Genomic DNA, 17,886 nt, shown 5'->3' on the forward strand with positions numbered 1-17,886 from the left:
AATTATCTGTACCACGACAACGTGGAGGTACTGTGTCAAATGTTTCTTCAAGCCCGGAAGAATACGACACACTCACTTTTGTTTCTTGCGTAATGGTGATGTTAGAAACGGTGTGTATTTAAATCGCTGAATAAATAAAAGAATCCTATGCTCTGCAAAAAAACAAATGAATCAACAATGTCAACAATAGCGCACTCCAGCCCCCTGTCCCTCCTGTATCACTGTAATAAGTTGAGACCTGACGGAGGGAGTGCTACTAAAATGAGGAAATAAAAACATTTAATATTGTATGAAGTGTTAAACGCACAGATTAGTAACATGAGGAGTGGTGGGGACTTTACCCTCCTTCCGCTAATCGTGAGACAAACTTAAAGCTGGAGAACTCGAAGTAATGCCCCGAAGTAATGGTTAGTTCTGGTTAATCATGTGCAAGTGTGGTGAAATATGACAGAAGGTCAGTAAGTTTATTTTGGTACAAGTACACATAAGTACAGCTATCATACATAGTGTATCATATGTGTAAATTACCTAGGCTAATCTAAAAAATTCACATGTCATATTATGTAGTTCCAGCTTAGTAACTATTATACACTCACTCATTTATTGATGGTATGCAATATCGACAAGTTGAAGATTAATATATGTGTAACACTTGGGCATCTTTATTACCGAAAAGTTTCGCCGGAACATCATGCTTCTTTAGTCTAATACAGGCGGAAATAACACTGAAGACATTAGAAGCGGTGGATGTAATCAGTCTATCAGCGTTCATAGAAGATAGTCCCTCAAAGTCCCTCAAGTTACACCTGTCCTCTAGGCGGTAGTTAAACAATGACAGAAGTACACAGTGAGACTAGGGACTCATTGTGTAATGTTATGGTAGCAAGTTACAGAGGCAATGAACTATGTACAAGTTCGTGTGATCTAGATTAGAAAGAGACAATTTTTCAACTTTTCAAATCAGGCTTATTCCTCGATGAGTGCAGCTCTCATTGCTGGTGTCAACATTGTCTCGCAACACAAATACAAGGGCTTTGCTTTGGTGTGATAATCTATCGTAGACTCCTGCATCATTATTACAGTTATTATTATTATTATTATTATTATTATTATTTTATTATTATTCCATTCATGCGGGAGCACTAAACCGATAGAGGTCATACAGTGCCTTGAGGAATGGAAGGCATTCAAACTTGAGTCAAGGAATTGGTCCAATTCCTTAGATCAAGAGCCCCTCTCCAACATCAAGGAACCTTCTTTGAAGGGTAATACGTTCATAAAGCGCTAAACCTTTAGCAGTTATGCAGATCCAGGGGGGGAAAAAGAGGTGATCAAATTTGATCGAAAACAATTGGGGAGAAACTTAATTCATTGGATAAAGAGCCCTTGAAGATCAGAGGAATCCCCTTGAAGGGAGGGTGGCTATGTGCAATGTGAGGTTAAGACAGCAGCCCACAGAGGAAGAGTTCTCTTACACCACTTGTATACAATTCACTCCTGATGCACAGACACATGGTGCTCATCTTGATGACACTGCCATGCACTTCTTTCTTTCCTTCCTTCACAAATAGATCACGTGTGACGTAGGATGACATGTGAAACAATAAGTCAATGTTCTGGCTGCAACAACTCACGACTCTCACCAACAGAGGAAACTTAAGGGGCACGTAAGTACCCCTGTCTTCTAATAACATGTTCATTTTTCCACTATAATCTACCTTGTCCATAATTACTATCGCATTTGCTATGTGTGTTTCGTAACTCTGAGGAAAATTATATTTGAGAGGTCTGAGCAAAGCTTAAAAATGAATATGCTATTATAAGACGGGAGAATTTATGTGCCTCTTAACACGCTGGAGCATTTTACAACTAACCCTTAGAATGAAAATAAAAGCTGGATGACAGTGGGTCCGTGCTGACTCATTATCATATCGCAAGCACTCACCTGAGTGACCTCTAGTGGCGATGCTCCACGAGGAAGTTTCCTTGACGCTGGTGATGGATACCTAATTGTACTTACCTCCATGGCATCGAATCTGATGACCTGGTTTTACCCAGACGATGTGTAACCCCTGTGGGTTTAGTGCTTTTCCCCTCCCGTGAATGTAATAATGTGGCGGCGATGGTGTTGACAAAGGGTGTTAATTCGTTAGTCGCTCAGCGAGGACTGATTACCTCATGATTTTCAACTATTCTTTGTACTGGACTGAGGAAGCCACTGGTTAGCGAAACGTTTCCACAAGGATACCCAAGTGTAGCACAAGTGTCTAATTTATCATCATATCATATTTTTGGATGTGTTTATTTACGCTATGTATACGGGGATATACCCTTGAGTTGTGTTTACAGAGCTGAATCTCGTAGAACACAGACGACCGTCATTAATGATTCCTGACCTCTTGGGATCCTCTTAAACCTGCACCTGAAACTATGAATGGAGTTTGCCTCCACCACTTCCTTACTCATCCAACTGCCTATGCCTTGAAATGCCAAACAAAAGAGAGGAGGGCTGACCTAGTCCTGACCATAATTCTCTCTTTGATCTAAACCGACGGGATTGGAATATTGATGTCCACGAATAGTCTTTATTATACAGTCATAGAGGTCTATATTCCCTGACCACCCCTGGTGTATTGTGTGTATTACATTTCCCAGTGCCAAGGGTTGCTATGTGAATATTTGTGCTTGAATAATTATTGAGCCAGTGTACCTTGTAAATTATTCTCTATTAAGATCAGTTTTAAAATGGTCATAGTGTTTGGTAACTGCAGTTGTCATTATGCCAGAAGAATTATATTTTATATTTCTAGTGAGAATCACAGTTTGCAAATGCCACTTAATCATAGCGGTCTAAGAACTTGAAGACTGATGACACAAGGGGCAGAGAAAGAGGGGCATTTCCAGTGCCTGGGCTAGTGCAAGGCTCATCAAAGCAGTCACTGACCTTTTAGAATTAGCAAGTGGTGACACGCTTATTGTAGAAGGAAATAAACTCTTATGTATCTAGGTCAAGGTCATCTGGCCTTAATGGTTTATGATGACACAGCTGCCATGTGGGGTCCTTACTCTCCTCAACCCTGTCAGTGATGCAGTAGGTGGTGATGACGCAGCTGCCATGTGGGGTCCTTACTCTCCTCAACCCTGTCAGTGATGCAGTAGGTGGTGATGACACAGATGCCATGTGGGGTCCTTACTCTCATCAACCCTGTCAGTGATGCAGTAGGTGGTGATGACACAGCTGCCATGTGGGATCCTTACTCTCCTCAACCCTGTCAGTGATGCAGTAGGTGGTGATGACACAGCTGCCATGTGGGATCCTTACTCTCCTCAACCCTGTCAGTGATGCAGTAGGTGGTGATGACAGCTGCCATGTGGGGTCCTTACTCTCCTCAACCCTGTCAGTGATGCCGTAGGTGGTGATGACACAGCTGCCATGTGGGATCCTTACTCTCCTCAACCCTGTCAGAGAATTTCTCTCTCTCTCTCTCTCTCTCTCTCTCTCTCTCTCTCTCTCTCTCTCTCTCTCTCTCTCTCTCTCTCTCTCTCTCTCTCTCTCTCCCTCTCTCCCTCTCTCTCCCTCTCTCTCTCTCTCTCCCTCTCTCTCTCTCTCTCTCTCTCTCTCTCTCTCTCTCTCTCTCTCTCTCTCTCTCTCTCTCTCTCTCTCTATCTATATATATATATATATATATATATATATATATATATATATATATATATACATCGGCCGTTTCCCACCGAGGCATTGTGACCCGAAGTAGAAGAAACACTTTCATTATCACTCATTCCATCACTGTCTTGCCAGATTCGTGTCGATACTACAGTTCAAAAACTGCAGCATATCTCCGTCCCTCCTTCAGAGTGCAGGTACTGTACCTCCCACCTCCAGGTCTCAAGTTCTGCTAACCTGTTTCCCTAAATCCCTTCATAAATGTTTCCTTGCTCACACTCCAACAGCACATCAATTCATAAAAACCATTTGTCTCCACTCCCTCCTATTCAACACGATCACGCTCGCTTGCTGGAAGTCTAAGCCCCTCGCATACAAAGCCTCCTTTACCCTCCCCCCCATGCAGCTTTTCGTAGGATGACCCCTACCCCATCTTCCTTGCACCCTCCAAGTCATTATATTTTGTTCCATCCTCTCTAAATTTCCAAACTACCTCAACAACCCCTCATCAGCTCTGGTTAATACTTTCAGTAACCCCTCACCTCCTAATTTCCAAGCTACGGATTCTCTGCATAATATTCACACCACACATTGCCCTCAGACACTGCCTTCAGTCTTTTCCTTGTTGCAACACTCACCACCCATGCTTCACACCCATATAAGAGCGTTGGAGAAGGGCCCATCCTTCTCCAACATAGCTCAGCAAGTAACAAGCGTGTAAGAACGCGCCCTATAGGCATATAATATAATATCTTTATTTACTACAAGTACATGTACATGGTATACAGGCCTAGCTGACATCAATGACATACTGCTATATAAAAAGCCCCTTGTTATGCTGAGCATTTCGGGCAAATTAGGTCAGTTTTATCCCATGTTGCGACCCACACCAGTCGACTAACGCCCAGGTACCCATTTTAAACTGATGGGTGAACAGGGACAGGGACAGCAGGTGTCTTATGGAAACACGTCCTTACTGTTTTCCAGCCAAGTGCAAAGCAATGGCAGTAGGAGGAAAAAGAGAGAGGAAACTGAGAGAGACGGTGAGTGTTTGAGATGAGTTGGCGACGCTGATGGATGCTGGAGTCGTCGATTGAATCTTAGTGTAGTTAGCAAGTGGCACGAGCTGGATGGAGAGGTGGTAGACGCAAACACTGTACACAGTTTTATGAGTAGGTATGATGGACTACTGGAGACCAAGAAACAATAACGCTGGTTGACAGTACCCTTGAAGGGAGGATGCCTGGATGCCGTTAAAGGGCTCTTAATCTAAGGAACTAAAGCTGTTCTCCACTTTCTTGGATGGAAAACCTTCCATTCCCCGAGCGTTATATAACATTTATGGGTTTAGCACTTCCCCATTAAGAGGCGGCGCCTGCAATGCTTTCTATTACATTCATTTTTTTTTATTTTCAGGTATATAATTAGTATTTTACATTGACTTCAAAACTTGAAGCGTTTTTACAGAATACAAAAAAGGTAGACACTTTATATTAAAAGGAAAATACAGTACTGCTGTGTGTGTGGACAAATACAGTACTAGTGTGTGTAGAAAAATACAGTACTAGTGTGTGTGTGTGTGTGTGTGGAAAAATACAGTGCTAGTGTGTGGGAACATTAACAAATAACTGTAAATAGTACATGTGTAGAGTCGTGAATGATAAGTAAAGGATAAAATAAGTGGCCATGTAAAGACGTGGATAACTCAGCAAAAGCAATGGTTGGAGAAAGAGGCAGATGAAAGTGAGCTGATGTGGGCAGAGACGTTTATAAGAATTGATAGAATTAATGGATTTAGTGACGTGGACAAGAATTAACATAAATAATTGATTTAGTGACGTGGACAAGAATTAACATAAATAATTGATTTAGTGACGTGGACAAGAATTAACGTAAATTGATTTATTAACGTGGACTAGAATTAACGTAATTGATTTAGTGACGTGGTCAAGAATTAACATAAATAATTGATTTAGTGACGTGGTCAAGAAATAAATAATTGATATAGTGACGTGGACAAGAATTGACAATCAGAATTAATTGATTTGTGACATTGATAAAAATTAACAAACGAAAATAATTCATTTAGTGACGTGGATAAGAATTGATAAGACAGATTCATGGGTTTAGAGGGATGAAGATAAGACTTGAGACACAAAATTAGTGGTTATAGAAAAACGTGTTTAAGCGCTGGAAATAGTAAAAAGGGCCAAGAGACACCAAGAAGGATAAAGATTTAGAGCGGAACTTTCAAGAGGAAGACTATGGAGAACCCCGCCTTCGTCAGTGACGACCAGACGCAGCATGCTACCGCCAGAGGTGAGTAATTTTGGCTTGTAATGCTTTTAAAACTTAAGGTCGCATAAGATTCAACACTGCACTTGTGGATTACGCCTCTACGCATATTGTTTACCTTTTTTTTTAAAGTGCACTTGTTTCGCTTACTGTGTTGTATGAGTATTTGCAAAAATATATCTATTGTTTGTAAAGTGTCTAGTTATCGTCCTGTACAACTGGCTTACAGAGGCCCGAAATGTACATTCTTAAACCATACCACGGATGGGGATAGAACCCGCGATCAGAGAGTCTCAAAACTCCAGACCGTCGCGTTAGCCACTGGGCCAGCTAGCCACAATAAGATTCATCCAACTAGGTATATTTCTACACCATAGGAAGGTTAGCATAGGCACCACTGTGACCACAAATGCAAGTTTTTACAGACGAATCTCCAGCTAGCGTGGCCACGCTAGCTGAAATTGAGCAACAGCTAAATTTGGTCTCTCTCACAGAGTCGCAGACATAGGGAGTCTGAGTTGTGTAAGTACAGGAGGGCCTCGCATATACAGCACCTATTTTCGGTATTCCACGTTTTCATTGGCTTCAGATTGAGTTATTGTTCATTATGTTCCACTCTCGGATGACTTATCACCGGTGGGTGGAACAATGATTCAGTTGAAAGCAAACGAAAACGTGGAACACCGAAAGTGCTGTATATGCGGGACCTACTGTATTGTAAATTCACTGCTAGTACGTGATCTCACCCACCCCGGTGAGCCTTTTAAATATAACTAATATTAGATAAAAATGGAAATATACCATATCAATGCTTAGTGTGCCTAAAGGACTTTGTAAGTAAATTTAATTGATTAAAATTCTTGCGAAAACTTTACTCATAATGTTAAGGAAATTTTAATCAGGCGAAAATCTTCATTATACTACGTTTCCACCCACCAGAGGATGTTACCAGTGTCCCTCAGTTGAAATTAGTGGGAGACAAGATGTGAATATTCCAATGAAACGTCTATCCAGCACCAACCACACACCTAACAACAGTCACTTGACCAGACACCAGCACACAGCACCAACCACACACCTAACAACAGTCACTTGACCAGTCACCAACACTCAGCACGAACTTCACACCTAAAAAGTCACCTAAAAAAAAAAAAATGTTGAGGCAACAGTCACCTAACCAGACACCAGTACACACCACCAACCCCACACATAACAATAGCCACCTGACCAGACACCAGTACACACCACCAACCCCACACATAACAATAGCCACCTGACCAGACACCAGTACACAGCACCAACCCCACACTTAACAACAGCCACCTGACCAGACACCAGTACATAGCACGAACCCCACACATAACAGCCACCTGACCAGACACCAGCACACAGCACCAATCCCACACTTAACAGCCACCTGACCAAACACCAGTACACAGCACCAACCCCACACATAACAGTCACTTGACTAGACACCAGCACCCAGCACCAACTCCACACCTAACAACAGTCACCTAACCATACACTAGCACACAACACCAACCCCACACATAACAGTCACTTGACCAGACACCAGCACCAACTCCACACCTAACCAGACACCAGCACACAGCACCAACCCCACACGTAACAGTCACCTGACCAGACACCAGCACACAGCGCCAACCACACACCTGACAACAGCCACCTGACCAGACACCAGAACACAGCACCAACCCCACACTTAACAACAGCCACCTGACCAGACACCAGCATACAGCACCAACCCCACACTTAACAACAGCCGCCTGACCAGACACCAATACACAGCTGTTCAGCTTCTGCTTCTTGGCTACGCCACCACCAACAGGAGACCTTAGAATGCAGCAGCAGAACAGTGCCAGTACAGCCACCACTCTCTGGCACAAACATTGACCCATTACCTGCTAGACTGCAACACACGGCAGGTTGGGCTCCTTTACCACAGTCTGACAATATATAGTGTTACCATCCACAAGTGTGTTTATCTTCAACCATCATATCTCCTTTCGAACCCCCACGAAAATAGTAATGGTATACAATACCGAAAAGTTTATGAATAAGACATGTGAAGTACGTGGGTATCTTTATTCGGAAGCGTTTCGCCAAGCTGGGGCTTTATTAATTCAGTACAAAAGTTAATTTAAGGTGTTGAAACGAGAAACAGAAGAAGACAATCCTCATCGTCTACTGAGGGACTGATTACCTCGTCTGACGAGGTAATCAGTCCCTCAGCCTAGATGGTGTTCACCATCGTAGTCGTAAGACGCTTCCCCTACCAGCTACCAGCAGTGGAACCTGGTGTTATCTTCCACTTCAGATTCGACGTGTTGTGCATTCAAAGATACTCTACTGCATACCACTGCTGTAACGTGTGGTTATTTGAGTTACTGTCGCCTTCCTGTCAGATTAAACCAGTCTGGCCACTGTCCTCTGACTTCTCTTAGTATCAAAACGTTTTCGCCCACACAACTGCTGTTTACTATATATTTTTTTTTTCACACCTTTCTCTGTAAACTCTGAAGACTTGTGTTAAAATCCCAGTTTCTGAGATACTCACACTACTCGTCTGGCACCATGCTTTTAGGCACTGAACTGCTGCCACATGATCGGTTGATTACATATTTGCATTAACGAGCAGGTGTACCTGATAATGTGCACCTGTGTGTGTGTGTGAGAGAGAGAGAGAGAGGAAGAGGGAGAAAGAAGATTTATTTGCTCTATTTACTGGATGTTTTTCCTCAAACAATATATAAATCTGAGTAATAGTGTGTTATTAAAGAAATATGAAGATGAAGACCCTCTGAGATACCTTCTAATAAACACAACTACCACACTGCCAGTCTGCGAATCCCAGGATTATTATTATTATTATTATCATCATTAGTAATAGTAGTATATTATTATTATTATTATTATTATTAGTAGTAGTAGTAGTAGTAGTAGTAGTAGTAATAATAGTGGTGGTGGTAGTAGTAGTAGTAGTAGTGGTGGTAGTAGTGGTAGTAGTGGTAGTAGTAGTAGTAGTAGTAGTAGTAGTGGTAGTAGTAGTATATTCTCGAGGAACTGGGAGGCGGTGGGGGCAGGTTATCATGTTTGATATTATTAAGGAGTGAGTAACGCTAATTCCTCCAGTCTAAGAGTCCTTCACCGTGAAGGTACGACGCTATATCGTGTCACACCAGGTCGTTTGGAATGACCTCTTACACAGATTAATCAGTGAACTAACCCTGTTGAAGAAGTACCGTGATGCCGGTTAGGAACTTTTGATCCAAGGAAATGGACTTGTTCTCCCCTTCCTCAGATTAAACCTGAATGCCTCCCAGGCACTTTATGACTTACGGGTTTAACGTTTCCCCCGGTTAAAATAAATAAATGAAATTAGGTTAACACAGGTCCGAAATAGAATATGCAGCAGCTGTGTGGATTGTTACTGCGTAGGAGAAGAAAACAAAGAAGGAAAAAAAGAAGACAAAGAAGAATAAGAATTCAGATTAACAGCCTTGGAGAGATAATAACCCAGGATAAACAAAGCAGATGTGGCTTATTTTTACTGGGATCCTCTCTAAGGATGCCACTTACATCAGTCTATTAACTCCCAGGTATCTATTTACATTTAGGTAAGAGAATCAGCAGGTGTCAGTTGATTTGTACAAGTGTCAGTTGATATGTACATTCGTCCCGCCTCGTATGAGTTTCGACCTTATGTCCTTTTGTGAGCCGAGCACGTGAGCCACTGCGCTACAAGGGGCCTCAAATGTATCACTAACAGTAAAGTAAACGCCTAGTCAATCTAATAGTTAAAATCATGACCATAATTTTTAAAGGTGTGCAGGGGTAAGCCAGCGGAAGACCTTGGTCAGATGACCAAAAGCACCAGCTGTGGGTCATCATATGACAAAGACCCGCATCAAAAAACACTTGTCCTGTTTTCTGACAAACCTAGCCTAACCGAAGAAAAGTAAAGGAAAATACAATTATTAGGGCTGCTATCTCGAGGTCATTAACCCAGCACTACCTAAGACAGCCAAGAAGTGTAACTTATTTCCGTTGAGCTTATTCCCATCCTCCTTTAAGATGCGTCTCACAACGGATGTCTAACATCTAGGTGAACGTGGGCAGCAAGTTTAAGAATACTTGACCATACGTCTCGTCTTGCCCGGTAATTGACCCTCCTACTTGCCACTATATTGGGATTTCTTAAAACACTATAAGCACAATGTTTAAGTGTTAATAGAGTGTACACTAAGCCACATTGGCGTCGCTAACAACGATCAGGCAGAAGCGGTGGTATTTTCTTCCTTAGATGAGACTGCCAAGTAAACCACAGAATTTCGCAAAATAGACATAAATGTGTTACATGGTCTCTAGAGCAAATCAAGAAGCTGGCGAGAACTATGAGGATGAAAATAGTGCGACGCCAACACCCAGATGCCCTAAATGTATCCAGTAATGTGATGCAGACGACCAACCAGAGGAGCCCTGATACTTGCCTGAGGATGAGGTAAACACACACACACACATACACGATAAAGCACTTGGAGCAAGGAGACAGTCGATCTAGTAGCGACTAGCGAAAAGGCAGGGCAAAGAGCTGTGAATCAACCCCTGCAAACACTTATATGTGAGTACACAGGCACACACAGGAGGACAAGTGTTTGTCGACAAGTGCCTTTGACAACTAGTAACTACTACACACAGCATCAGGCTGGAGCATCCTTGTCGCTGGGTAAGGGTTATCCAGGTGATCGAACAAGAGATTTATATCACAGGCATCTAAGTCAGTGCCTGACCAGCCGAACTCTGGTTCGTACGTCAGTTTTCGTGAGGCCAGCAGTAACATCCTGGTTGACCAGACCTTGATTCACCACGAGGCCTGGTCTCAGACCGAGCCGCCGGGGCGTTGTCCCCCGAAACACTCTCCAGGTATACTCCAGGTAGCGAGCCGTTTGGTGGTGCTGCTGACCCTCGCCCTGTTGTGCACGTGTTGTCTACTGACACATTCCCAAGTGGGTTAGCGGTTGGCCCTATGGTGGCCCGCGGCACTAGTGACCGTTGGCTTGAGGTGGACTCAGTGATGTGAGTGGAAAGCATAGACACTTGGTGGATACTGCAGTTAACCATCTCAGATATTCAAACCTAATGTCCAGAGGTAATGAGAGGTGAAGAATATATAGGGATGGTGGTGGTGCTAAGGCTGGTTGTTAGGTGTGGTGGTACCGTGGTGATAGGTGTGCAGCATCACCAGTACTGGTGGTTCGGTGGTGATAGGTGTGCAGTACCACCGGTACTGTGGTGATGTGCCCGATAAAGGTTAAGGGAAGTTGTATCGAGGGAGGCAGCGAGGTGAATGTTTGGAAGGTTGAGTGCATTGACCAGTCCTCTAAACCCGTCTGGTCACTTTCACTTTCCTTCGTCACCAGAACTATAGCTAGCTTTCGTTCCCATTACGTGCCTATCGTATGGAATAGGGTAACAGCACATTGCTGATGTATTCAGTTTTGCTAAATAATAAAAACAACCATATTCCCCTGCTAATCACCTTCAAATAACATTTTCATTTCTGTCACCATACACACCACCTGCACCAGCTTCTGTCAGCATACATACCACCTGCACCAGCTTCTGTCAGCATACATACCACCTGCACCAGCTTCTGTCAGCATACATACCACCTGCACCAGCTTGTCACCATACACACCACCAGCACCAGCTTCTGTCATCATACACACCACCTGCACCAGCTTGTCACCATACATACCACCTGCACCAGCTTGTCACCATACATAACACCTGCACCAGCTTGTAACCATACATACCACCTGCACCAGCTTCTGTCACCATACATACCACCTGCACCAGCTTGTCACCATACATACCACCTGCCCCAGCTTGTCACCATACATACCACCTGCACCAGCTTCTGTCACCATACATACCACCTGCACCAGCTTGTCACCATATATACCACCTGCACCAGCTTCTGTCACCATACATACCACCTGCACCAGCTTGTCACCATACATACCACCTGCCCCAGCTTGTCACCATACATACCACCTGCACCAGCTTCTGTCACCATACATACCACGTGCACCAGCTTGTCACCATACATACCACCTGCACCAGCTTATGTCACCATACATACCACCTGCATCAGCTTTGTCACCATACATACCACCTGCACCAGCTTCTGTCACCATACATACCACCTGCACCAGCTTATGTCACCATACATACCACCTGCACAAGCTTCTGTCACCATACATACCACCTGCACCAGCTTATGTCACCATACATACCATGTTACCATACATACCACCTGCACCAGCTTCTGTCACCATACATACCACCTGCACCAGCTTATGTCACCATACATACCACCTGCACCAGCTTATGTCACCATACATACCACCTGCACCAGCTTATCACCATACATACCACCTGCACCAGCTTATGTCACCATACATACCACCTGCACCAGCTTCTGTCACCGTACATACCACCTGCACCAGCTTCTGTCACCATACATACCACCTGCACCAGCTTATGTCACCATACATACCACCTGCACCAGCTTATGTCACCATACATACCACCTGCACCAGCTTGTCACCATACATACCACCTGCACCAGCTTGTCACCATACATACCACCTGCACCATCTTATGTCACCATACATACCACCTGCACCAGCTTCTGTCACCATACGTACCACCTGCACCAGCTTCTGTCACCATACATACCACCTGCACCAGCTTATGTCACCATACATACCACCTGCACCAGCTTGTCACCATACATACCACCTGCAGCAGCTTATGTCACCATACATACCACCTGCATCACCTTATGTCACCATACATACCACCTGTGCCAGCTTATGTCACCATACATACCACCTGCACCAGCTTATGTCACCATACATACCACCTGCACCAGCTTATGTCACTATACATACCACCTGCACCAGCTTATGTCACCATACATACCACCTGCATCAGCTTATGTCACCATACATACCACCTGCACCAGCTTCTGTTACCATACATACCACCTGCACCAGCTTGTCACCATACATACCACCTGCACCAGCTTATGTCACCATACATACCACCTGCACCAGCTTATGTCACCATACATACCACCTGCACCAGCTTATCACCATACATACCACCTGCACCAGCTTATGTCACCATACATACCACCTGCACCAGCTTCTGTCACCGTACATACCACCTGCACCAGCTTCTGTCACCATACATACCACCTGCACCAGCTTATGTCACCATACATACCACCTGCACCAGCTTATGTCACCATACATACCACCTGCACCAGCTTGTCACCATACATACCACCTGCACCAGCTTGTCACCATACATACCACCTGCACCAGCTTATGTCACCATACATACCACCTGCACCAGCTTCTGTCACCATACGTACCACCTGCACCAGCTTCTGTCACCATACATACCACCTGCACCAGCTTATGTCACCATACATACCACCTGCACCAGCTTGTCACCATACATACCACCTGCAGCAGCTTATGTCACCATACATACCACCTGCATCACCTTATGTCACCATACATACCACCTGTGCCAGCTTATGTCACCATACATACCACCTGCGCCAGCTTATGTCACCATACATACCACCTGCACCAGCTTATGTCACCATACATACCACCTGCACCAGCTTGTCACCATACATACCACCTGCACCAGCTTATGTCACCATACATACCACCTGCACCAGCTTCTGTTACCATACATACCACCTGCACCAGCTTCTGTCACCATACATACCACCTGCACCAGCTTATGTCACCATACATACCACCTGCACCAGCTTATGTCACCATACATACCACCTGCACCAGCTTGTCACCATACATACCACCTGCACCAGCTTATGTCACCATACATACCACCTGCACCAGCTTCTGTCACCATACATACCACCTGCACCAGCTTCTGTCACCATACATACCACCTGCACCAGCTTATGTCACCATGCATACCACCTGCACCAGCTTATGTCACCATACATACCACCTGCACCAGCTTATGTCACCATACATACCACCTGCACAAGCTTATGTCACCATACATATCACCCTTACCAGCTTCTGTCACCATACATACCACCTGCACCAGCTTATGTCACCATACATACCACCTGCACCAGCTTATGTCACCATACATACCACCTGCACCAGCTTATGTCACCATACATACCATACATACCACCATACATACCACCACATGGTGCTAAGCCAGACCCAGCCACCAGTCATAGCACTAATACCCACCGTGCTGGTGCTGGCCCAGGCTCCCCCAGGCATAGCACCAATACCCACAGTGCTGGTGCTGGCCCAGGCTCCCCCAGTCATAGCACTAATACCCACAGTGCTGGTGCTGGCCCAGGCCCAGCCGCTGACCCAGACCCAGCCCCACCCCCCAGCCCCAGTGCTGACCCAGACCTAGCCCCCAGCCTTACTGCCAGCACAGACTCTCCTAGGGACACTACCCAAACCACCACAAAAACAGTAAATATACAACCATCATTGCACAAGACCGTGGCCCACAGTACAGATGTTGGAGAGGAGTCTCCTCCTTCTTCCTCTACTGGGGAAAGTAGATGGAATCCAGGACGGGGTGGCCCTGGCTTGGATACTGAGGATTATAGTGCAGTCCCAGAACCTGCAGAAATTGACAACACACCTCCCAACAATTCTCAACCAAAGGTGAATTTGTGCAAATATTATGCTTGGGGCATCTGTAAGCATGGAATAACAGGGGAAAAAAATGGGACATGCAACTTTGACCATCCCAAAAAATGTAGCGACCTCCTGTCTAAAGGAGTGTGTCGTTCTTCTTCCTGTACTTTCTTTCACCCAAAAATGTGCCACTCCTCGGTCCTCCAGAAGCAGTGTTACAACATCGAGTGCCCTGCATACCATCTAAAAGGGACCAGGAGGCACAGACCCCACAAGACAAACAATAGTAGCTACGACAACCCAACTCCAGGTGATTTTTTAGTGGCAGGAAACGAAAAAAGAAAATGGAAGGAAATAACAAAAATAGTCCACCACCTTGGAGCCTTGTTGGACTGGAGGCGCAGCCAGTGGCCACCCATGGCCCTCCAGAATTACAACTACTGATGCCAGTAACAAAATCCCCCCAACAAACACAGAATACAACCTCGTTCATATTTGCTAATATACAGGGCCTTAAGCCATCCACCAACAACAAAATACCTTTTATCAGTGGACTTCTAGTGGAGTCTAATGCAATGTTTGCAGCCTTCACAGAGACTCACACAAAAGATCACTTTGACAGTGAAATATGGATAAGTAGTTACAACCTTTTTAGATGCGACAGAAAAAAACAGGCAACAAGGGGGGTTTGGCCTGTATGTCAAAGAGTCCCTTATCTGCATGGAGTTGCTGAACACCACAAATGAGGTAGTTGAAGTTCTATCAATAAAGATCGAGAACCAAAACCTAGTCATTGTGGTTGTATACAAGCCACCAGATGCAACCTCACAACAGTTCAAGGAACAGCTACTGAAAATCGATTACTGTTTGGAAAACCTTCCAGCTCCATCCCCAAACATCTTACTGCTTGGTGATTTCAACCTAAGGCATACAAAATGGAAGAATGTAGCAAATAATGTTATAGCTGAAACAATCCCCGGAGGTAGCGCAGATGAAAGATCACACACACATGAGCTACTAAGTCTCTGCGAAAAACACACCTTAAGCCAGAAGATAGTGGAGCCAACAAGACTAGAAAACACACTTGACCTTATCTTCACAAATAATGAGGACGTGATAAGAGACATAAGAATATCAAAAACAACTAATTCCGATCACAATCTAATCGAAGTCCAGATGTACATGCATAGGGGTCCTGAACAGCAGAATGCATGTACCTGTGAAGGTGTCTTCACAAAATACAATTTCAACAACAAGAACATCAACTGGGACCAGGTAAACCATGTCCTAAACGAAACATGTTGGGAAGATGTCTTAAATGACATGGATCCAAACCAGTGCCTTGAAAGGATCAACTTCCTGGTATCCGAAGCATGTTCTAGGCATATTCCCCTAAGAAAGAAGAAGAGCAGGAGTAAACTGGAGAGAAAAAGACGCTCCCTCTACAGAAGACGACGAAGAGTCACTGAGCTCCTCAGGAGTGCTAGAATATCTGATACACGAAAGGAGGCGCTGACCAGGGAAGTGGAAACTATCGAACTTAAGCTAAATGACTCTTACAGGAACCAGGAGAGGCAGGAGGAGCTTAAAGCTATTAGTGAAATTGAAAGAAATTCAAAATATTTCTTTTCATATGCCAAAAACAAGGCAAATACCACATCTAGTATCGGGCCCTTACTCAGACAGGATGGGACTTACACAGATGACAACAAGGAAATGAGTGAAATATTGAAATCCCAGTACGACTCTGTGTTTAGTGAACCACTAATCGGTCTGGGGATCGACGACCCAAATGATTTCTTCATGAATGAGCCTCAAAACTCCATAAATGTATGCCAGATTTCCGACATTACCCTAACTCCGATAGATTTCGAAAAAGCCATTGACAACATGCCTATGCACTCAGCCCCGGGCCCAGACGCGTGGAACTCTGTTTTCATTAAGAACTGCAAGAAACCCCTCTTGCGTGCCCTAAGTACACTATGGAGGAGGAGCTTGGACATGGGTGAAATTCCACAGTCACTTAAAACAACGGATATAGCCCCACTCCATAAAGGTGGCAGCAAAGCATTAGCTAAGAACTATAGACCAATAGCTCTGACGTCCCACATCATAAAAATCTTTGAAAGAGTGCTAAGAAGCAGGATTGCAAATCACCTGGATTCCCAAAATCTGCACAATCCAGGGCAACATGGGTTCAGGGCAGGTCGCTCCAGCCTCTCACAACTACTGGATCACTATGACATGGCCTTGGATGCACTGGAAGAAAATCAGAATGCAGATGTAATATACACAGACTTTGCAAAAGCATTTGACAAATGCGATCATGGCGTAATAGCCCATAAAATACGTGCTAAAGGAATAACTGGGAAAGTGGGGAGATGGATCTTCAACTTCCTAACAAATCGAACACAAAGAGTAGTGGTCAACAGAGTTAAATCGGAGGCTGCCATAGTGAAGAGCTCTGTTCCACAAGGCACAGTACTCGCCCCCATCTTATTCCTTATCCTCATATCAGACATAAACAGAGATATACACCACAGCACCGTATCATCCTTTGCGGATGATACTAGGATCTGCATGAGGCTGTCATCTGCTGAGGACGCGGTTAACCTCCAAGAAGATATAAACAAAGTTTTCCAGTGGGCAACGGTAAACAATATGATGTTCAATGAGGACAAATTCCAACTACTCCGTTATGGAAAACTGGAGGAGATAATAACTAGAACAGAGTATACTACTGACTCCGGCCATACAATAGAGCGGAAAAATAATGTAAGGGACCTGGGAGTAGTAATGTCTGAGGATCTCACTTTCAAGGATCACAACAGTGCCACGATCGCACGTGCAAAGAAAATGATAGGATGGATAATGAGAACTTTCAAAACGAGAGATGCCAAGCCCATGATGATCCTTTTCAAATCACTTGTTCTCTCTAGGCTGGAATACTGCTGTACATTAACATCTCCATTCAAAGCAGGTGAAATCGCAGATCTAGAGAGTGTACAGAGATCCTTTACTGCACGTATAAGTTCTGTCAAGCACCTTAACTACTGGGAACGCTTGGAAGCACTTGACTTGTACTCGTTGGAACGCAGGAGGGAGAAATATATCATAATCTACACTTGGAAAATCTTGGAAGGAATGGTCCCAAATCTGCACACAGAAATCACT

General features: G+C 44.3%; 1 protein-coding gene across 2 annotated transcripts in view; it reads left to right on the plus strand.

Annotated features, from left to right (window-relative positions):
- sbm (L-type amino acid transporter sobremesa) overlaps positions 1-17,886 on the plus strand; it is a 266,983-nt gene that overhangs the window by 4,721 nt on the left and 244,376 nt on the right. The window contains exon 2 of one of the 2 annotated variants that reach the window (XM_070101136.1): positions 5,084-5,986. In XM_070101136.1, coding sequence (XP_069957237.1) covers positions 5,932-5,986 — 55 coding nt within the window. In that variant the 5' untranslated portion in view covers positions 5,084-5,931. The remainder of the gene's footprint in view (positions 1-5,083; positions 5,987-17,886) is intronic. The other variant, XM_070101137.1, reaches the window with a different exon arrangement.

Source organism: Cherax quadricarinatus, chromosome 76, assembly GCF_038502225.1.
Source record: "Cherax quadricarinatus isolate ZL_2023a chromosome 76, ASM3850222v1, whole genome shotgun sequence".
NCBI lineage: Eukaryota > Metazoa > Arthropoda > Malacostraca > Decapoda > Parastacidae > Cherax > Cherax quadricarinatus.